At 41.6% G+C, this 23,801-nt stretch overlaps 1 protein-coding gene across 3 annotated transcripts in view; it reads right to left on the bottom strand.

The window, feature by feature from the left end:
• dlgap2a (discs, large (Drosophila) homolog-associated protein 2a) overlaps window positions 1–23,716 on the bottom strand; it is a 269,101-nt gene extending 245,385 nt beyond the window's left edge. For 2 of the 3 annotated variants that reach the window (XM_058398495.1, XM_058398496.1), the window contains exons 1-3: window positions 23,585–23,716; window positions 5,715–5,769; window positions 3,889–3,936 (exon numbers count right to left, since the gene is read on the bottom strand). In XM_058398495.1, coding sequence (XP_058254478.1) covers window positions 3,889–3,936; window positions 5,715–5,769; window positions 23,585–23,602 — 121 coding nt within the window. In that variant the 5' untranslated portion in view covers window positions 23,603–23,716. The remainder of the gene's footprint in view (window positions 1–3,888; window positions 3,937–5,714; window positions 5,770–23,584) is intronic. The other variant, XM_058398500.1, reaches the window with a different exon arrangement.
• Window positions 23,717–23,801: the final 85 nt, after the last annotated feature.

The following is a 23,801-nucleotide window of genomic DNA, read 5'->3' as shown; positions in this document are numbered from 1 at the left end:
AAATGCGTTGACATGAAACAGTACCAGCTCTTCTCCACAGCAACGCTACTCTCATGTAGCTAGCTAGCTATTTGACTAGCTAACTTTATAACCAATGAGCCTTATGAGAGGAGCAATATGCACCTCTCATAAAAGCTAAATAATAAAGTCGCTGTATCAGTACCAACAATCACCAAAATACAATCAATATACTCAATAATAATTTATTACACTGGTAATGAATGTATATGTAACTAAAATTATAGTAATAATTATTAATTATATTGAACATTAAATTAGTACCAAGTACCAGAGAATCATGTATACATTTCTGATATACACCTAGTATGCAGTAGCTAAAAAAAATCACTGTGATATATTTTAATTTTTTTTTTTAATCAGAAAACTTTAGTTTAGAATTCATTAGTGTGTTATGATATTTTTTTTGCAATTTCAACACTATTTTTTTAAATAAACTGTTAATAAACTGTTTATATATATATTAAGATTCAAGATTCAAGATCTTGATATTAACAGTTTATTAAAATAAATAATACATTTTTTAAAAAATACTTAAATAATAATACATTTACATAAATTTACATAAATAATAATACTTTTTTTAAATATAAAAAGTTTTTTTAATGATTAACAAAGCAAAAATAAATACATTAAGAACTGTATAAAAATAATGACTAAATATTTAAAATAATTAATATTTATATATTAAAGATTACATATAACATATAATAATATATATATTAATATTATATTAATATTATATATATTGTTCTTTATAATTCTTAATATATGCTGTATATTATTTTTTTATTACAAATGACTAAATATTTAAATAAAAATATTTATATAATTAGTATTTATATATTAATGATTACATATACTATATTAACATTTACATATATTTATTTTGTTCTTTATAATGATTAATTATTACACACATATGCTGTATGTTAATTTTTTTATTAGAAATAATTACTGTTTTGCTTGCAGACTGATCTGTGACTGGTTATAGATCTTGATGCGTATCATGTGTATAACAGAAACTTCAACACAGTGATGTGACGTGATATTTTTGTCCCATCACCCACCCCTCACTACTCAGACTACAATATGGATCTATAATGAAAGATTATGATTATATCTAATAATAATTGACTATGCTAAAGCTTTCCGTTTCCATAAGGCTCGTCCATTAGCTTATAAAATATTAATATACTGGAGTTTAATTCCAGCACCAGTGAAACATAAGCCACTTACTTTAGTTAAATGATCATACACTTAGTCTTCATCTGTCTCTTTCTCTCCATGTCAGACTCATTCAGTGGATGCCAAGTGCGCCGACTCTCCTACATCCTCCACCAAGGGCACGGCATCCTGCAGACTAGCTCACCGGGCATAATGCATAACAATTACACATGCATATTTATAAAGCTGCCTTTGGAGAAATGCCCATAGTGTCACAACAACCCTTTAGTGAACAGAAGTACGGGAAGACAAGCGCCGGTGCTGTAGGTACAAACCATCAGAGGAAAAGGTGGAATCGGGTGACGGGTAGAAGCGGAGTGCTGCTAAATCATGGAGGTCAAGAGCTTCCGATAATATTCCCACCAAACACTCATCTCAGTCACTCTGATCATAGCACGGCTAATGGTGCCAGTTTGATTATTTCACAAACTTCTAAGATTCTAAAATTACTTTTACCACAAAAATCATCCAGACGTGGAAACTCTGTGTCCGAGAGAGATCAGAGGAGAATGGCCTAGACCGTTACGAGCTGTCTGGAAGGCCATGGTCATTCATATAACCACTCTTTACAAAGAAAGAAAGACTAAAAGAAAGAAAGAAAGAAAGAAAGAAAGAAAGAAAGAAAGAAAGAAAGAAAGAAAGAAAGAAAGAAAGAAAGAGAATGAGGCATAAGAAAGAAAGAAAGAAAGAAAGAAAGAAAGAAAGAAAGAAAGAAAGAAAGAAAGAAAGAAAGAAAGAAAGAAAGAAAGAAAGAAAAAGAAAGAAAGAAAGAAAGAAAGAAAGAAAGAAAGAAAGATTTTCATTAGAATTCCCACATTACCCACAATGCCGTTGAACTAGCTGCAGTCTGTTGGGGTTTCTTTCCCTGCCTGATCAGAGAGCTGCAGCGGCGCTATAGTCCTTCACTCTGAATGAATCAGTAATAAAATGGCAGCACTCTGGTCAGTATGAATCCTGTCATTAGCAGGTTAGAGAGACTTTATGAGTAGAAAGGAAACCCTGGGGCTGAGTACAGCGTGTCCCTCAGTGTGTCTCCACAACTCTCAGGAAAGCAATTACACCTCCGACTTGCTCCATGTGCAGGATGACAAGCTTTCCCATTCTCCGGCATTTAAACTCCTCTAACGTCAAGGGTGTGCGGTTACCTGAGACCAGAGCCGGGCCTTCTTAAACATGACACCGGAACAAAAGGTTCCTGACAGCCATGCTCTAGCATTAATTCCACTCCTGAGAACGAGGGAACAAATCTGACATGAAAATAAAACAGATAAAGACATGCACGTGTGTGGAGTTCTCCAGGATACATGTATTATAAACCTCACAACTGCAAAGCTGCAGTGTCTTGAAAGAGTGGAGCAGTGAAAGAGTGGAGCAGTGAAAGAGTGGAGAAGTGAAAGAGTGGAGCAGTGAAAGAGTGGAGAAGTGAAAGAGTGGAGCAGTGAAAGAGTGGAGCAGTGAAAGAGTGGAGAAGTGAAAGAGTGGAGCAGTGAAAGAGTGGAGAAGTGAAAGAGTGGAGCAGTGAAAGAGTGGAGCAGTGAAAGAGTGGAGAAGTGAAAGAGTGGAGCAGTGAAAGAGTGGAGAAGTGAAAGAGTGGAGCAGTGAAAGAGTGGAGAAGTGAAAGAGTGGAGCAGTGAAAGAGTGGAGCAGTGAAAGAGTGGAGAAGTGAAAGAGTGGAATAGTGAAAGAGTGGAGCAGTGAAAGAGTGGAGAAGTGAAAGAGTGGAATAGTGAAAGAGTGGAGAAGTGAAAGAGTGGAGAAGTGAAAGAGTGGAATAGTGAAAGAGTGGAGCAGTGAAAGAGTGGAGCAGTGAAAGAGTGGAATAGTGAAAGAGTGGAGCAGTGAAAGAGTGGAGAAGTGAAAGAGTGGAATAGTGAAAGAGTGGAGCAGTGAAAGAGTGGAGAAGTGAAAGAGTGGAATAGTGAAAGAGTGGAGCAGTGAAAGAGTGGAGAAGTGAAAGAGTGGAGCAGTGAAAGAGTGGAGAAGTGAAAGAGTGGAATAGTGAAAGAGTGGAGCAGTGAAAGAGTGGAGCAGTGAAAGAGTGGAGAAGTGAAAGAGTGGAGCAGTGAAAGAGTGGAATAGTGAAAGAGTGGAATAGTGAAAGAGTGGAGCAGTGAAAGAGTGGAGCAGTGAAAGAGTGGAGCAGTGAAAGAGTGGAGCAGTGAAACAGTGGAGAAGTGAAAGAGTGGAGCAGTGAAAGAGTGGAGAAGTGAAAGAGTGGAGCAGTGAAAGAGTGGAGAAGTGAAAGAGTGGAGCAGTGAAAGAGTGGAGAAGTGAAAGAGTGGAGCAGTGAAAGAGTGGAGAAGTGAAAGAGTGGAATAGTGAAAGAGTGGAGCAGTGAAAGAGTGGAGAAGTGAAAGAGTGGAGCAGTGAAAGAGTGGAGAAGTGAAAGAGTGGAGCAGTGAAAGAGTGGAGCAGTGAAAGAGTGGAGAAGTGAAAGAGTGGAGCAGTGAAAGAGTGGAGCAGTGAAAGAGTGGAGCAGTGAAAGAGTGGAATAGTGAAAGAGTGGAATAGTGAAAGAGTGGAATAGTGAAAGAGTGGAATAGTGAAAGAGTGGAATAGTGAAAGAGTGGAATAGTGAAAGAGTGGAGCAGTGAAAGAGTGGAGCAGTGAAAGAGTGGAGAAGTGAAAGAATAGAGCAGGTACCTGAATAAATCTCTCTGCTCTTCAGCCTCATCAGCCACCGTTTCAGACCTGCAACAGCATCAACAGTCAGGTGAGAATCACACCATCACTCGGGACTGAAGTCACAATATAAGAGGGTATGGCCTATGTAACCGTGGGTCCCAAAAAAGAGGATGTGGCCTGTGTACCTGTGAGTCACAATAAAAGAGGGTGTGGCCAATGTACCTGAAAGTTGTAATGAAAGAGGGTGTGGCCTGTGTACCTACGAGTCACAATAAAAAAGGGTGTGGCTTGTGTACCTGTGAGCCACAGTAAAAGAGGTGTAGCCTCTGTAACTGTTAGTTACTGTGTAGCCTCTGTCACAGTTAAAGAGGAGTCGCCTCCTTACCTGTCAGTCACAATTAAAGAGGTGTGGCCTCCTTACCTGTCAGTCACAGTTAAAGAGGTGTGGCCTCCTTACCTGTCAGTCACAGTTAAAGAGCTGTGGCCTCCTTACTTGTCAGTCACAGTTAAAGAGGTGTAGCCTCCTTACCTGTCAGTCACAGTTAAAGAGGTGTGACCTCCTTACCTGTCAGTCACAGTTAAAGAGGTGTGGCCTCCTTACTTGTCAGTCACAGTTAAAGAGGTGTGGCCTCCTTACCTGTCAGTCACAGTTAAAGAGGTGTGGCCTCCTTACTTGTCAGTCACAGTTAAAGAGGTGTGGCCTCCTTACCTGTCAGTCACAGTTAAAGAGGTGTGGCCTCCTTACTTGTCAGTCACAGTTAAAGAGGTGTGGCCTCCTTACCTGTCAGTCACAGTTAAAGAGGTGTGACCTCCTTACCTGTCAGTCACAGTTAAAGAGGTGTGACCTCCTTACTTGTCAGTCACAGTTAAAGAGGTGTGACCTCCTTACCTGTCAGTCACAGTTAAAGAGGTGTGGCCTCCTTACCTGTCAGTCACAGTTAAAGAGGTGTGGCCTCCTTACTTGTCAGTCACAGTTAAAGAGGTGTGGCCTCCTTACCTGTCAGTCACAGTTAAAGAGGTGTGGCCTCCTTACCTGTCAGTCACAGTTAAAGAGGTGTGGCCTCCTTACTTGTCAGTCACAGTTAAAGAGGTGTGGCCTCCTTACCTGTCAGTCACAGTTAAAGAGGTGTGGCCTCCTTACCTGTCAGTCACAGTTAAAGAGGTGTGGCCTCCTTACCTGTCAGTCACAGTTAAAGAGGTATAGCCTCCTTACCTGTCAGTCACAGTTAAAGAGGTGTGACCTCCTTACCTGTCAGTCACAGTTAAAGAGGTGTGGCCTCCTTACCTGTCAGTCACTGTGAAACAGTCAACAGCTAGCTCCTGTCCTCTAACCTGATTGCACTAGTGGTGTTCCAAGAGTGCTTCCATTATAACTTCTGACTTAAATATGAAGATGCAGAGAAAGAATGGAAAGGTTTGTGAGTCGTGAGAAAAGGGGCGGGGCTCCTAGTTTAGATGATTGACAATTCATGCTATTGTACTCTTTCACTGAAATGTGGATCTCTGGGACACAGAATAATTTGACGTCGAGGTTGGTGATGTATTCAGAGTAAATGTCACTGGATATTGTGGAATAGTGGCAGTGGAAGATGTTTAAATGGTTATATCACACGAGGATATATTAAGAGACGGACTGCAGGGAGATTATCGTGTGTTTGTGTCTGTCATTTCTCCGAGAGAAAATCTCTGTCCCTCAGAAAGCATCATCACCATGTCAACACTCTGGAGCTGTCACCTGCACACCATCACAATGTCAGAGTGTGAGCGATGTTTAGGGACTGAAGCTTGATCAGCAAAGTGTGTGTGTGTGTGTGTGTGTGTGAGTGACAGGCATCTGTGTTTACCTGACTTCCTATCTGGCAAGATACAGCAATGCTTCTGCAGTATGCTCGGTAACACCTGTTGAGAAAGTAAAAAGAGATGTCAAAAAGGCAGAGAGAGAGAGAGACAGAGAGAGAGAGAGAGAGAGAGAGAGAGAGAGAGAGAGAGAGAGAGAGAGAGAAAGTAAAGTGGAGAAGGACAGAAGTATGAATGCGCTGTAAATGACCACCAATTAGAGAGCAGGGTTTTTTTTCAGCAAAATAAATCTCTGCCAAGTATTTTTCCCAAACTCTGCCACTCTCTGTGTGTGTGTGTGTGTGTTTGTGATGAGTTTCAGCCTCCATGTGTGAAATAGTGCGGATGCTGCGTGGGCGAAGAGCTTGATAGTGAAACTGCCTTTATGAGCAGGGAGACGAGGCAGAGACACAGAGTACAAGCAGATCCGGATTCTCTAACTGAATATTACTGATACACTACATCTACACTACATTCACCCAGCATTACACTACCATCATAAACCTGCACCATTCAGAGGCTCCCAGGTAAGAGGGTGTGGCCTGTGTACCTGTGAGTCACATTGAAAGAGGGTGTGGCCTGTGTACCTGTGAGTCACAAGAGAGTGTGGCCTGTGTACCTGTGAGTCACAGTAAAAGAGGGTGTGGCCTGTGTACCAATGAAAGAGGGTGTGGCCTATGTAACTGTGAGTCACAAAAAAGAGGGTGTGGCCTGTGTACCTGTGAGTTACAGTAAAAGAGGGTTTGGCCTGTGTATCTGTGAGTCACAGTGAAAGAAGGTGTGGCCTGTGTGCCTGTGAGTCACAGTGAAAGAGGTGTGGCTTGTGCACCTGTGAGTCACAGTAAAAGAGAGTGTTGCCTGTGTACCAGTGAAAGAGGGTGTGGCCTGTGTCCCTGTGAGTCACAATGAAAGAGGTGTGGCTTGTGTACCTGTGAGTCACAGTGAAATAGGGTATGGCCTGTATACCTGTGAGTCACAGTAAAAGAGAGTGTGGCCTGTGTACCAATGAAAGAGGGTGTGGCCTATGTAACTGTGGGTTACAAAAAAGAGGGTGTGGCCTATGTAACTGTGAGTCACAAAAATGAGGGTGTGGCCTGTATACCTGTGAGTTACAGTAAAAGAGTATGTGGCCTGTGTACCTGTGAGTCACAGTAAAAGTAAAAGAGGGTAAAAGAGGGTGTGGCTTTTGTACCTGTGAGTTACAGTGAAGGAGGTGTGGCCTCTGTACCTATCAGTCACAGTGAAGGAGGTGTGGCCTATGTAACTGTCAGTCACAGTGTAGGAGATGTGGCCTGTGTACCTGTGAGTCCCAGTAAAACAGGTGTGGCCTCTGTACCTGTCAGTCACAGTGTAGGAGGTGTGTCCTCTAAGGGTTATGTACATGAACCCACAGATGTTAAAATATGACAAATAATTACTTTACAATAAAGACAAGAAAAAAAGATTCAGCCCTTCCTGTCCACCTGGCAACGTCAAATTAAAACCTAATAGCCCAGCCCTTCGATCTGTTTGCCCCAGAGACATGTGCTACTGATCTGTTCATGCCTGTGTTAGCTGTTTTTCATACAATGGATTGTTGATGACCTTTTGCAGATCTGTATTAAATTACCTCAAAAGATTCTGCGCCATTAATCATACAGTAGCACAAAGGAACAGGGTAACAAGCATCGCACTGATCAATCCCCACAATAATCCCATACACAATCATTAGAGTCAGCAGAGAGTCGAGAGCTGCCTGAGGAAGGACAGGGGGGAGAATGATAAGAGGGAAGAACGTCAACAGAAGAAAAGCTAAGAGATAAGGGCTGTGTGTGTGTGTGTGTGTGTGAATTCTTTATTCACTCCAGCTTGTATAATTTCACATTAACACCCGGCAGTGAAGACTCTGGTGGATAGAAAGCCATTTCTAACGCTCTGCTAAGCACAGATTCACTTGTTCCCCAAAGAAAAAGAAAAATTGTAATGTACAAAACATCTGCTACACCTTCTAAATGAGCTACGGCTGAAAATTAGAGGCAGAAGAGGAAAAGCAGCAGCGCTCTTCGCTTTAACTCTCCACACAGACAGATCGAGCGAGGGTCTGTACCTCAGGAGGTTCAGCTCCCATCATCTTCTCTCCATTTGAGGTGAAATGTGGGCTCTAAGGGGGTCATCATGTCGGGTCATAAAGGTGCAAACAAAAGTGAAACTAGAGGGCCTCGGAGACATTTCGGCTTTACTACTGAATCCATGTTATGGTGTCCACTTGTTTATACATCTACTGCTTGAGATCTTTTTCGAATGGAAAAGGGAATACAGTGATCTGGCATAACATTATGACCACCTACCTAATATTGTGTTGGTCCTCCTTTTGTTGCCTGACCAGTCGAGATCACTCATGGTGTGCTGTGGTATCTGGCACCAAGATGTTAGCAGCAGATCCTTTAAGTCCTGTAAGTTGCGAGGTGGGGCCTCCATGGAGGGCTTTTGATAGATACTGACCACTGCAGTTTTGGAGATGCTCTGATCCAGTGGTCTAGCCATCACAATTTGTCCCTTCATCAAATTCATTCAAATTCTTACACTTGTCCATTTTTCCTGCTTCTAACATCAACTTTGAGGACAAAATGTTGACTTGCTGCCTAATATATCCCACCCACTAACAGGTGCCATGATGAGGAGATCATCAGTCTTATTCACTTCACATGGTGGTGGTCATAATGTTATGCCTGATCGGTGTATATATGAATCTCTAATGAAGCATTTCAGCTGCCGGTGTCACCGTTTGAGCTAACTATAATTAGCCTACAAATTCTGCCTACTGGGGATTTGGAGAATCTCTATGAAGTGAAAAAGGCACAGCAATGACAGGCACGTCACGTAAACACACACGGATATAAACCTGTCGTGACGTGACATAAGCGTGTCGCTCCCGTCGCATCTCTTCCCTAAAACCTGATGCCGGTCTCTCTGAGTTATTCAACACCAGGACCGTTTATAAAAACGTTTTCTTTTCATTTCATCTTCTCTCCAATTAAAACCTTCTGGTTTTGTGGAAAATATTGAAAGCGGTTTTAACCCACGACTTTATAATTCTTTAATCAAATGTGTGTGCTCGGGCATGCAAGCCGTGAACTCGGCAACTCGGCTCGGTCTCTCGGAGCTCGGATTGTGGAAGCTTTGTGACACCACAAAGCAGTGAATGCTGCTTTTGTCAGTTATGAAGAAGGGATTACAAAAAGGGAGGAATTTAAGTAAATTGGGAATTCTGCTCTCTGTAATTTCAGCTCAGTAATTAGCTAATGGATGAACCTGATCCCATGCTACGTTTGTAGTAATTTAGCAAAAAGTATCATGCTAAGTTTTCCCATAAATTCAAATGTAATGAATGTGCAGAAAGGAAACACACACACATACCATTTTTCTGTGTGTGTGTGTGTGTGTGTGCTTTGCGTTTTCCTTTTCAGAACACGATGTGCTGCGTGTTTAACTCACACCTCGCGATATAGATTTCAGCTCTGATTTTCTCAACTATGGCAAATGTGGGAAATTTCACACTCTAATTAATTCTCCTGAAAATAAATGAAGCTGATCTTAACTTTCCATAACTTTTATACAAACTGGTTTGTCAAAAAATGAAGCATGAAAGACTAGGATACGAGTTTCAGAAGTTTAGTTTCTGCAGTGATATAAAAATTAAATGTGTGCTACAGGGGGAATTTCCTCAGTATGTGATTAGTGACCTAAAGTGACCCACACACCTCCTTCATCATGTTCTGACAGGTACAGAGGCCACACCTCCTTCATCATGTTCTGACAGGTACAGAGGCCACACCTCCTTCATCATGTTCTGACAGGTACAGAGGCCACACCTCCTTCATCATGTTCTGACAGGTACGGAGGCCACACCTCCTTCATCATGTTCTGACAGGTACAGAGGCCACACCTCCTTCATCATGTTCTGACAGGTACGGAGGCCACACCTCCTTCATTAGGTTCTGACAGGTACAGAGGCCACACCTCCTTCATTAGGTTCTGACAGGTACAGGGGCCACACCTCCTTCATCATGTTCTGACAGGTACAGAGGCCACACCTCCTTCATTAGGTTCTGACAGGTACAGAGGCCACACCTCCTTCATCATGTTCTGACAGGTACAGAGGCCACACCTCCTTCATTAGGTTCTGACAGGTACAGAGGCCACACCTCCTTCATCATGTTCTGACAGGTACAGAGGCCACACCTCCTTCATTAGGTTCTGACAGGTACAGAGGCCACACCTCCTTCATCATGTTCTGACAGGTACAGAGGCCACACCTCCTTCATTAGGTTCTGACAGGTACAGAGGCCACACCTCCTTCATCATGTTCTGACAGGTACAGAGGCCACACCTCCTTCATTAGGTTCTGACAGGTACAGAGGCCACACCTCCTTCATCATGTTCTGCCAGGTACAGAGGCCATACCTCCTTCATCAGGTTCTGACAGGTACAGAGGCCACACCTCCTTCATCAGGTTCTGACAGGTACAGAGGCCACACCTCCTTCATCAGGTTCTGACAGGTACAGAGGCCACACCTCCTTCATCAGGTTCTGACAGGTACAGAGGCCACACCTCCTTAATTAGGTTCTGACAGGTACAGAGGCCACACCTCCTTCATTAGGTTCTGACAGGTACAGAGGCCACACCTCCTTCATTAGGTTCTGACAGGTACAGAGGCCACACCTCCTTCATCATGTTCTGACAGGTACAGAGGCCACACCTCCTTCATCAGGTTCTGACAGGTACAGAGGCCACACCTCCTTCATCAGATTCTGACAGGTACAGAGGCCACACCTCCTTCATTAGGTTCTGACAGGTACAGAGGCCACACCTCCTTCATCAGGTTCTGACAGGTACAGAGGCCACACCTCCTTCATCAGGTTCTGACAGGTACAGAGGCCACACCTCCTTCATTAGGTTCTGACAGGTACAGAGGCCACACCTCCTTCATTAGGTTCTGACAGGTACAGAGGCCACACCTCCTTCATCAGGTTCAGACTGATACAGAGGCCACACCTCCTTCATCAGGTTCAGACAGATACAGAGGCCACACCTCCTTCATCAGGTTCAGACAGATACAGAGGCCACACCTCCTTCATCAGGTTCTACCAAATATAGGAGCTGTAACTGAGCTTGATTTTAGTTTATATTTATAAATATATTTATATTTATATATTTTAGAACAACTGAGCTTTAGACAGAAAAATATTCAAAGCAGTTCAGTTTAAGAATCCAGGGTTGAGGTCATTCAAAAAAATCCCATCACCTAAACTTTAATCGTTTTTAACTTTTCTTACAAAGGTGCTATTGTTTGCATTAAATCACTTTTCCTTCTTAAACACAGTTAACGCAATGTGGAGCTAAACGAATGCCACATTAGCAAAATCAATGTCCGAGCTGCACTTTAGCGGCCCGGGCCTCTTAAGAAACGAGAAAACTCTCAAACTGTCTCCTCTACCGAAACTTCCGAGACGGTCTCAGAATGCTAATACGACTGCGGAAGCCTAAAAAACCTGCAGTCCGAACCCCGGTGGACAGAGACGGAGAAAAAAGAGAATGAGCTAGCGAGGAATAGAGACGGACCATAGAGTAATTTCACGCAAGAGCGCTTTCAAACTCTACCTGTCCGAACGCCACCGCGGAAAAACACAAACAATTTGTGCAACGGCAAAAGAAGCATCTAGATCCCAAAGCCTCCATCTCCGTGGGTCATGGTGAATCAGTAACCCGGTCTAAAAAGCCGTCATACTTACACGAGGTAACGATATACACAAGTGACCTCCAGTTACAGCGCACACATTGCACTGACATAAATATACCTCTCATATATTAGCTTCTTGATCATGTAAGCTGATAAAATGAAAGAATATGATGTTTTAAAGCTGCTTTAATGCGACACAATGTAGTGTAATAAATAAACAGGTCCTGGAACAGAATTTGGCCTCTTGTGGGTTCATGGTGGCATTGAATGGGCTTCTTGATATTGTGATGTAAGTGTTACACAAAATGTGAATGTTATATATTTCTAGAAGCAAAAACACTCACTAAAACAATGAATAACCTCATAAATAAAAACCTGATACGAGTTGATTGATTTAGTCATGAGGCATGTCATTTGATAAAATAGGGATTCCCAAACCAGAGGTCACTTAAGGTCACTTGATTCACAAATAGGGGCGTAAGATTAACTCCTCTATGGTTTCCTTCATTTATTTGATATTTTTATTGTTTAACCTTTCTGTGTGATGTGGGTGTTTATTCCTCTGGATGTCTGTACTATACATGCGATGATGTAAATAACACCCCACTGCTTCTGCCCACTAAGAGATTCCTGACTTTTTAAAGAGCTGAGTCGAGAGTGTGAATGAAAGTTCGCTTCTTCCACTAGACTGGTCAATCAGTGTAAGGGTTATTCCTTTAGATTTTAGCCACTCAGCCACTTCTACCTATAGGCTACAGGTGTTACTGATATGTTTAAATGTTTGTTGAAAGGTTTGGGGTCATAAAAAAGTCCTTTGGGGTATTTGTCTAAAACGTTTGAGAAGCCCTGTGAGAAACGTTCTTAGCATGTGACTTAAAATGCAATGTTAGCTAGCTGCACTATATTGCCAAAAGTTTTGGGACACGCCTCCAAATCATTGAATTCAGGTGTTGTTTTTCAGGGTTTGGACTCGGCCCCTTAGTTCCAGTGAAAGGAACTCTTAATGTTTCAGCTTCATACCAAGACATTTTGGACAATTTCATGCTCCCAACTTTGTGGGAACAGTTTGGGGATGACCCCTTCCTGTTCCAACATGACTGCACACCAGTGACCAAAGCAAGGTCCATAAAGACATGGATGAGTGAGTTTGGTGTGGAGGAACTTCACAGAGTCCTGACCTCAACCCCATGGAACACCTTTAGGATGAATTAGAGCGGAGACAGTGAGCCAGACCTTCTCGTCTAAAATCAGTACCTGACCTCACAAATGTTCTTCTAGAGGAATGGTCAAAAATTCCCATAAACACACTCCTAAACCTTGTGGAAAGCCTTCCCAGAAGAGTTGAAGCTGTTATAGCTGTAAGAGGCGGGACAACTCCATATTAGGTATACGTCTCAGTGTTGGCCTGGCTCACAGTCTCGCAAACCTGACCATATCAATGAGTCCCTGTGATTGAGTTGTTACTATGGAAACGGTAATGTATTAGAATGAGTGTGTTAAAATAAAACATCCTGATCTGTAGCTGTCTGAAAATAAATCAACGCATTCAATCAAAGCAAGTTACTCAGAATCGCGACGTGGTATAAACGACTCCGTTCGCCTTGTAGCTTACTAAGAATTAAGCGCAGCCATAATGCATAAAGTCATGAAACTTCTTAACACCGGAGTGTTAGAGCTTGCATTGTGCATTAATATTTACACCACGTTCAGATGATGCATTACCCAAATAAAACGTGGCGATGCGTACAAACGAGGTTAACACGTTTTCATAAATGGCTCGTAAATATTTGCCAGTATGTCATGACGTATGGAGCCTTTACTTAAAAGCTGACAGAGGAGTTACCCCGCAGTACAGCACTGCAGAACACCAAGACCCAAAGGGTACAAAACTAATATCACATTTAATAATAAATCTTTTTCTTTCTTTTTTTCCAAGCCACCTCTTCTAATGTCCAAGGAGGAGGAGGCTTTGGTGTGGTGCAGAGAATCTGGCCATTATATTCATCCATCCATCCCACTTTATTCCTAATTAGGGCCATGGGGATCTGCTGGAGCCTATCCCAGCACACAGAGGCAGGGGTACACCCTGGACAGGTCACCAGTCCATTACAGGGCCACACATATAGACCAACCATACACACACTCCATTATATTCATGGTTTCTGTAATAAATTCCATTAAAATATAGTTTTCTAATGCAGTATATGAACCGTTCTATTGAGACTGACCATTATCACCACTATTAGCACTAATATGTTGATTTAAATATTTACAAATGCCTTTAGATTTTAAACACACGTCGATTCACACGATCAAGGTCAAAACCATCGCAACTGAATCATTCATTCGTTCATTTCAGGTACATAAAGTTTGATGTAGGAAAAGGACGTTTAAGCTTTTGTTTCACTTTCGGTCAAAAAAAATAAATCAAACGGTCACATGGATTGGAACCCGAACATAAGGGTTAATGAAGCTGAAGAGCTCCTCATCTCTCACGCCACACACTCTCGCTGCAAGAGGCCACTAAATTAAAGCGCTGGTGAGAGACCGCCGGACAGATTAAATGAGCCGAAACAATGCGGGAGAACAAAAATCGTCCGAGTCGGACAGTGTGAATACCATCCTTCCCGATACTGCCATAAAGAAACAGTTCACCCAAAATAACACTGAGAAAATTTACCCCTCGATAATCTTTTACACCTTTACACCTCCATGCTACTGAAGTCTCAACTCTGATTGGTCAGAGGTGATCGGTTTTCAGACAGCAAATCACAGGTTTATATTAATGCACCACATCGTCCTTTATGATAACTGATAAACAGTGTCATGGTTGATATGGCAGAGCTTTATTTAACCTTCAAGGAAGGAGTCTCTAGTGTCAGTGCTTTGTATCAGTCACAGCATTAAGTAACAAGCTCTCCAACGTCTTCCACATAGAAATGTTTACATCTTGTACATTCTCAGGAATGTACAAGATGTAAACAAAAAAGAAGTTTTTTTTAATCTCAGGAGGATGCTGAGAGTTTATAGCTGCTATAATATAAGTGATAAGAGGAAATAACTTGTTTTCTGAGGAATCAGAGGAATAGAAGCACCATTGTATGCTTTAATAGGAAAATCAGCTTCGTTACACCTCCATCATTGATTATTTTCCTGCTACAGCCCTGACACCATGTGTTTATCTTGACCAAGCAAAGTCTTTTGAGGTGATTTAGGTGTTCGGTTTGTACACTGTAATGACATGTTGAATAAAGATGATTGTGTTTATTCAAATTTATTTCTTTATTTATTCAAATTTCCTTTAAGAACTGGTCAACAATCAAGTTTACACAAATTACTGAGGGAAATGAAAAGCTGTCGATCATCCGAAACATATTTGAGTATAAGTTTATACTGAAATGAACATTTTTTGAGCTTTTTCATAAGAATTCGCTTATACAAATATATGCTTGTTATCTTTAGCAACAGTATAGGAGTATCTGATGTGTCATTCACTGCTGCCTTTAACTCTACATTCTACACAAATTCAGTTTTATCTGAACAGATAAGTCAGACACTGTATTTCAGCATCCTCACACGCAGGCTGATGATAATGAGTTATGACTGCAGTTTGGTGTAAGGTGGGCTGAGTTTTTCTAACAGAGCAGTCAGGTTTAAACCACAGGAGACAAACTGATGAGAGAACTCAACACCTCAGCTGGATAAACATGATGTGCTGATGGCAAATAATAAAATTGTACTTTATCTGGATGGATGGATGGATGGATGGATGGACTGCTGGATACATTAATAGATTAACTGATGTATAGATGGATGGATGGATGGATGGATGGATGGATGGAAGGACTGATGGACAGATGAATGGATTAACTGATGTGTAGATGGATAGATTAATAGATATATAAATGGATGAATGAATGGAGGGATGGATGGATGGATGGATGATAGAAAAATGGATGGATGGAATGACTGATGGACAGATAGATTAATTGATATGTAAATGGATGGATTAATTGATATGTAAGGGGGAATTAACTGATGGATGATGTATAAGCAAAAGGATGGATAGATAGATGTATGGATGTATGGATGGATGGATGGATGGACAGATGGTAGGACAAATGGACTAATAGGTGGACATATAGGTGGATGGCTATATAGATAAATAGACTTATAGGCAAATAGGATGGACAAATGGATATTTAGACAAATGGATGGATGGATGGATGGATGGATAGATAGACTGCTGTAGAGATAGACTGATGGATAGGTAGACTGTTGGCTGGATAGACTGTTGGATAGACAGACTGATGGATGGATAGACTGATGGATAGATAGACTGTTAGATAGGTAGACTGATGGATGGATGGCTGATGGATGGATAGACTGATGGATAGATAGACTGATGGATGGATAGACTGATGGATGGATAGACTGATGGATGGATAGACTGATGTAAAAAGCCTTTAACCTTTATCTGCTGAGCTCATCAAGAACACAGGGCAAAATGCACACCACTAGAAAACAGATTAAATCCAGCCCAACAAAACCCAACAAAATAACCCAACAAAATAAACTGCAGAGAGAAGAGAATGAAGCCCTGTCCTGAACATTCTGAACAACTTGTCTAGGTCTCAAGTGTCTGTTCTCCTCTCCCAATCTCTCTATCCTCTCTAATTATAAAACTATTCCCTTTATTCACTCTTTCTGCTCTTATTCTCTCCTGCTCATTCATTTTCTCTTACAGTCCCCCAATCTTTCTCTCTCTCTCCCCTCCCTCTCTCCCTCTTTCCTCCTCCCCCCTTTCTCTCTCTCTCCCTCTCTCTCTCTCTCTCTCTCTCATACACACACACACACACACACTTTATGCTACAGCCTCATGGTTTGTTCTCTTAAAAAGAGCAGTTAATTTAACACACTGTTGCTGCCTTGATCAGACTTGAAAAGCATGTCTAGAAAGGCTTTGCGTGTGTGTGTGTGTGTGGCATTACTACAGTTTTGTATGAGACGCAGGTAGTTTGCTGAAGTGAGAAACTTTCTAAAAGCCCTTCACTAAGTGCATCCACACTCAGCGTACAGTCATTAACGGCCGCATCCCAAATAATTATCCCATTTAGCCGTTTAGCGGAGTAATGAGACTTCCTGTGGATAAACACGTACAAATTTTCTGAAGATTTCAGGGGGTTTTTTTGTGAAAGTTACAGTGCGGCCCCGTAAGAGTGTGGTAGTGAGTGGGGTTCGAAGTCAACTTTACAATTAAGTCAGTTTGCCGAAAAAACAAATAATGACACGTTTAGCGACATCAAGTATTTTTTCTTTCTTTCCAGAATATTCCATCAGAGTTCAATGAAGTGCGCACACTATAATATATTACCACTTCATTATAACCATATCCTGTTTCATTCATTTTCTTTCATCAGGGTTATTTAGTCCACAATCCATTTCCCATTCAGAAATGCTGCTCTGTACAGAACCTGGCTTAATGTCGGCTGTTAATAACAGGGCTTTACATTTACTGTCGCTGTGGAGCCTCCAGGAGGCTGGGAATGTTCGAGTGCTTAGGGTTGCAAAAAAAAACATCTACATATTAAATGGCAAAAAAAATTGAAAACAAGGAACAAATAAAATTAGATTTGGGCGAGACCACAGACAATTTACACTGCAGGCGTTTAAAATAAATAAATAAATAAATACAGTGGATTATACTGCATAAAATAACTGATCAATCCTGATTGGTCAGAAGGTGATGATTAATTTATTATTTGATTAACAGTAGCTTTCACATTAAGAGCAGTGGTTTATAATTGAGGTCTTAGGTCTACAGGTTTACGTCTAATAATAAACGGATTACAGAAAGACATGTAATTATTGATATACACTGATTAGCCATAACATAATGACTACCTGCGTAATATTTTGTTGGTCCCCCTTTTGACCCGCTGAGGCATGGACTCCACTAGATCCCTGAAGGTGTGCTGTGGTATCGGGCACCAAGATCCTTTAAGTCCTGTAAGTTGTGAGGTGCGGCCTCCATGCATCAGACTTGTTTGTCCAGAACATCCCACAGATGCTGGATTGGATTGAGATCTGGGGAATTTGGAGGCCAACACCTCAAACTGGTTGTTGTGGTCATCAAACCATTCCTGAACCATTTCTGCTTTGTGGCACGGCGCATTATCCTGCTGAAAGAGGTGACAGCCATCAGGGAATACTGTTTCCATTAAAGGGTATAGATGGTCTATAACAATGCTTAGGTAGGTGGTACATGTCAAAGTAACATCCACATGGAAGGCAGGACCCGAGGTTTCCCAGCAGAACATTGACCAAAGCAGGACATTGCCTCCGCCGGCTCACCTTCTTCCCATAATGCATCCTGGTGCCATGTGTTCCCCAGGTAAGAAACATACACGCACCCAGCCATCCACGTGAATTAAAACAGTAGCTCGTCTGTTGGATCGGATCACACGGCCCAGCCTTCGCTCCCCACGTGCATCAATGAGCCTTGACCGCCCATGACCCTGTCTCTGGTTCACCACTGTTCCTTCCTTGGACCACTTTTGATAGATACTGACCACTGCAGACTGGGAACACCCCACAAGAGCTGCAGTTTTGGAGTACACAATAGTTGGAGCAGAATAGTTGATATGACTTGGGATGCAGCCTGCAGCAGGCGTGTATACATTTCTTTAATAAAGGGACATTATTATGGCCAAAAAAAGAAGCACTTCACCAAGCAGAGATTTAATTGTAGATATATGAGGGTTTGTGCAGCACAGTATCTCAGAAGAGACAGGACGTATATGAACACTGGATTTTTTATTCTGTTCAACTCATGGAGGGTGCCAATAGTTCTGGAAGGTTCTACAGGTGTTAGTACTCCAGCAAACTCTCTCTCTCTCTCTTTCTCTCTCTCTCTCTCTCTGTTCTAATATTTACTTTTGGCTGGATTGCTGTAATTATCACCTGCTTAGTGTAATCTCTTGTCTTGTCATTATAATCGACAGCTACAGATCAATATTCTGGATGATTTTTTGTTTGTGAATCACAGCATCTGCTTAACATTGTGTTGGATTTTATTTCCATGTAAAGCACTTTGTATAGGTAAAGGTAGGTTTAGTTTGTGAATGGAATTCTTCCCTCTGATTGGACGAGACATCTGTCACTCAGGATATACAGGAAGTAGGAAACTGTGTATCCAACTTTATTTCTTGTACATGTGTGGAGCATTCACTTTAAACCATTTTTTCCTATTGCCAAAAGTTTTGGGACACCCCTCCAAATCATTGAATTCAGGTGTTGTTTTTCAGGGGTTGGACTCGGCCCCTTGGTTCCAGTGAAAGGAACTCTTAATGCTACAGCTTCATACCAAGACATTTTGGACAATTTCATGCTTTGTGGGAACAGTTTGGGGATGACCCCTTCCTGTTCCAACATGACTGCACACCAGTGACCAAAGCAAGGTCCATAAAGACATGGATCATCAAGTTTGGTGTGGAGGAACTTGACTGGCCTGCACAGAGTCCTGACCTCAACCCCATAGAACACCTTTGGGATGAATTAGAGCGGAGACTGTGAGCCAGACCAAAACTGGGACGTCTGCCTTTACCTGCACATGAATGTAATATGGAGTTGTTGTATATATGTATGTATAATATAGTTGTCCCTTTGCAACTATAACAGCTTCAACTCTTCTGGGAAGGCTTTCCACAAGGTTTAGGAGTGTGTTTATGGGAATTTTTGACCGTTCCTCTAGAAGTGCATTTGTGAGGTCAGGCACTGATGTTGGACGAGAAGGTCTGGCTCACAGTCTCCACTCTAATTCATCCCAGTGGTGTTCTATGAGGTTGAGGTCAGGACTCTGTGAAGTTCCTCCACACCAAACTCACTCATCCATGTCTTTATGGACCTTGCTTTGGTCACTGGTGTGCAGTCATGTTGGAACAGGAAGGGGTCATCCCCAAACTGTTCCCACAAAGTTGGGAGCATGAAATTGTCCAAAATGTCTTGGTATGAAGCTGAAGCATTAAGAGTTCCTTTCACTGGAACTAAGGGGCCGAGCCCAACCCCTGAAAAACAACACCTGAATCTGATGATTTGAAGGGGTGTCCCAAAACTTTTGCCAATATAGTGTATGTGATGTATATCAGTTTAACTACGTCAGTCTGAAACAGACATTTTTATCTTTTTAAAATGATCAGGATCAGTGACAAATGTGCACTTTCATCAGTCTGTATTCATCAACTCCACCATTCACCTTGAGCTTTTAGTGAGAACTGTGCCGTAAATCGTGTTATTTTGTCAAACATTGGCCTCGTAATGAGTTATCACATTTCAGCAAATGGGAAGAAAATTGTTCTTGTACTTCATCTTTTCATTACATTTAATCAAAGGGAGAAGCTGTTGAACGTTTAAGCCAAAATACCTTCTTCAGATGTGTTTCTGAGCTACAACATGACCGCTCCGTACTCACGAGTCATTTAGCAGATAATGTAGGCACTTAATAGTAACTGAATTAGACTTAAATCCAGTTCATGTGTATTAATTAGTGCATAAAATAAATGATTATTAATTGTAGTCTAAGCTCAGCAGATCTTAGATCAGATATCTTAAAGCTGTTTCAGGTAACAGGTCTCATTAAGTTCAGCCCAATGAGTCAAAGAAATCAATTTAGTGACCAATAACACCAGCACGTCGAGGTCTGGCTCCATCACCTTGGCTTGGTCTCTTATATATATATATATATATATTCAAGATATTATAAAGCACTTCAGGTTCAGTCTGTTCGGTTAATTAATTAGACGAGAAAAGCACAACAAATGATCCATGCTAAAATTAAGAAGTCTTTATAATGATTTCACTTTATTGCTTTACCTAAACTCTATTATTATGTAGATGGCTGGTTGGTGAGTTCAGCTACTCCTCACACACACACACACACACACACACACAGACACACATACCTTGGCTTTGTTCATTCATCCATTCTGTGGACCTCAGAGCCTGAATTATAAATAAAAAGAACACTTCACAGCCTCTGTCTCTTTCTCTCTCTCTCTCTCTCTCTCTCTCTCTCTCTCTCTCTCTCTCTCACTTTTTCTCTCTCTCTCTCTCTCTCTCTCTCTCTCTCTCACACACACACTTTGTGATAAGCTATTATTGACAATAGTGATTTCTTTATCTAATTAAACCCATCTCCCACCTCCCTTCCTCACACATTACACTACAGAGGGTCAATGCAGAGCATCCTGAGCAGCTGCATCACTTCCTGTTTTGGAAGATGCACGGTTTCAGATGGCATGACCTTGCAGTGGTTTGTGTGGACAGCTGAGTTCACTGGAGTCTCTCTTCTCTACACGTTCCAGTACCGAACAATCGGCATTATAGATGACCACACACACCTCACACTCTCCACTCTCCTGGAATAGTTCTCATGTAGGTCTGTGTTGCCTTGTGTAGTTCTGAGAAGTCTCACGTAGGACTGTGTGGTCTCTCTTAGTTCAGTATAGTCTCAGATAGGTCTGTGTAGCCTTACATAGGTCTGTGTAGTCTCACGTAGGTCTGTGTAGTCTCACATGGTCCTATGTAGTCTCACATAGGTCTGTGTAATCTCACATAGGTCTGTGTAATCTCACGTAGGTCTGTGTAATCTCACATAGGTCTGTGTAATCTCACATAGGTCTGTGTAATCTCACATAGCCTGTGTGGTCTCACAAAGGTCTGTTTAGTTTCACATAGATCTGTATAGACTCACTTAAGTCTGTGTAGTCTTGTGTAGGTCTGTGTAATCTCACATAGGTCTTTGTAGTCTCACATGTTCTGTGTAGTCTCACATGGTCTGTGCAGTCTCACATAGGTCTGTGTAGTCTCACGTCTTGTGCAGGTCTGTGTTATGTTATGTAGCACATTGGTCCTGAAGGAACGTTGTTACATTTTCAAAGCTACTTGACTTAACACACTGTCCTGCACCATGCATTTATTCATTCATCCATTCAGTGGACTCGAGCCTGTATTGTAAATGAGAAGGACACTTCACAGCCTCTCTTTCTCTCGCTCTCTGTCCCTGTCTCTCTCTGTCTCTCTCTCTCTCTCTCTCTCTCTCTCACACACACACACACACACACTTCCACAGAGAAACAGTCCAGAACAGGACCTAGCACACTTCTTTGATGCAGCACTTCCACCCTGACCAGGAGAAAGCATGTGGAGATGTGTTTCTGCACTGAAGTGTGTATGTGTAAACATGCTGAATGTGTGTATTATGGTGTATTTTATGGTTATTACAAATCTGGAACTGCATGTACTTAATGTATACTTAGTATGCATAAACACAGTTCATAAACACTGCATAGTGCTTCATACAAGCTGAAGAATGTTAGTTGTGTGTGTTCTTATACAAATAATGAGCAATTCAACACTCAGACATTCTGAGGTTTTTACTGTCTAATTAACTAGTTTGCACTGAATAATTATTCAACTGTAACCAGTCTCTCTTTTTTTCTCTATTTTAGAGTTAATAAAAAACACAGTTTATCAAGTTAAAGAGAAGAGTAAGACTTAAAAGTTTATATTTACGTCATTTCTGACATGGAAAGAAAAATGCCTCCATGTTCTTCTTTTGTTAACTAGAATCACTTGTATATGTGTATAATGTTATGGCTGATCGGTGTACACTATAACTTATCAGTGCTACTTGATGTTGTGGGCAGCAAGTTTAGTTTTTTAAAAGTGAATGAATGACTTACATAGACAGACAGACAGACAGACAGACAGACAGACAGACAGACAGATAGATAGATAGATAGATAGATAGATAGATAGATAGATAGATAGATAGATAGATAGACTTCACTCAGTATGTGTCAGTATCAGTGAATTGCTGCTTGTGTATGATTATATCTTTGCACTGTATGTTCATTATGCATTATGAATAAGCATACCTGCACATAAATGATGCTTCCTCTACACACACTAATTGTACAGAAAGTACATAAACTACGTTTAGCAGCTGCATAAGAGCTGATGCTGCACTTTAGCTCGCAGATGCTGCAGGTCCACTACATCTTCCTGATCTTCCTTCTTACTCTGTGAATGTTGTGGTACACCTGTCCTAGTGTGATCTGAGTAATTATGTAATCTGTCTACATGGGCTTCCTCACATTGATTCCAGAAAGCAGTTCAGACTGTGATCATGCTGTGATCTCTCTCTCTCTCTCTCTCTCTCTCTCTCTCTCTCTCTCTCTCTCTCTCTCTCTCTCGCCTGTGTTTTCTCGTTCCGTCATCGTGTTTGTCTTTCTGGTCCACTCATCCGTCTCTCTTTCTCTCTCATGCTCTTCTCTTCTATGTGCATGCATTATTCTGCATCTCGCACACAAATAACAGACTGCTTCATCTCTTCGGCTCTTTCTTTCTTCTCTCTCTCTCTCTGGCTCAGTACAAATCTGTCCATCATCGTCCAGGCACTGAAGCGGTTCAATGGGACCAAATCCAGCGAGTGCAGCTCTGAACCCCTGCAGAGGAAACATCCTTTTCCTTCTTCCTTTAATATGAAATGCCATGCTGTGATCCACATTTCAGTTTTCAATACCTGCATTAGACGGGATTTTATACCACTGAGGTATTTTAGACCACGAATGTATGAAAATCTTTTCACAACCTGCCGTAAAGGATCATAACACCATTCATATTTTACATAACTTGGTAAATGTGGTGTATCTCAGGTCGCAGACTGGTTTGATATTCACTGTTCATTTCATTGAAACCATTTGGAACCAATCCTTCATGCATAATACACCATACGCAAAGGCTTGTGTGTCTGAAGCCGAATGAGACCGGAATGAAAGTTAGTAACTTCAGTGCAAACTTCTGGCAAAATGACATATCCACTTTTACAATATTCATTATTATAAATTATTATAAAGTCTCATTTATATCTAATTTATATCATGCTTACTGGTAAAATAAACTAATCTGCCCTTACACTGTTCTTGCTTGTTTTTAACGCACAGTATAAATAGCAACTGTTTTTTTCCCTAAATATAATCCTCATGCATCCAAACTATGTGTACACATCCATAAACTGCTGCAGCGCGAGCGCGCGTGTGTGTGTGTGTGTGTGTGAGAGAGAGAGAGAGAGAGAGAGATGCAAGCTGCACACCAACCTTTTTCCACGCTGACATTCTAGGTGATCCAGTATATTTCCCAGCAGCTTCCCCCCGTTTCCTCACATGCTGAAGACGTAGGGAAGTTTGAACAGCGTGCGTGCACGCGAGAGCGCGTTCCCGTGCGCGTGCTCGGCCTGATCCTGAGGCGCGTGCGCGCACTGGTCCTGATGCTGAGCAGCCTCCGCCTTCAAAACTCTCATGCCTTCCCCCCTCC

Source organism: Hemibagrus wyckioides, linkage group LG09 (genome assembly GCF_019097595.1).
Source record: "Hemibagrus wyckioides isolate EC202008001 linkage group LG09, SWU_Hwy_1.0, whole genome shotgun sequence".
Lineage (NCBI taxonomy): Eukaryota > Metazoa > Chordata > Actinopteri > Siluriformes > Bagridae > Hemibagrus > Hemibagrus wyckioides.
This window is presented reverse-complemented; position numbering and strand designations above follow the sequence as displayed.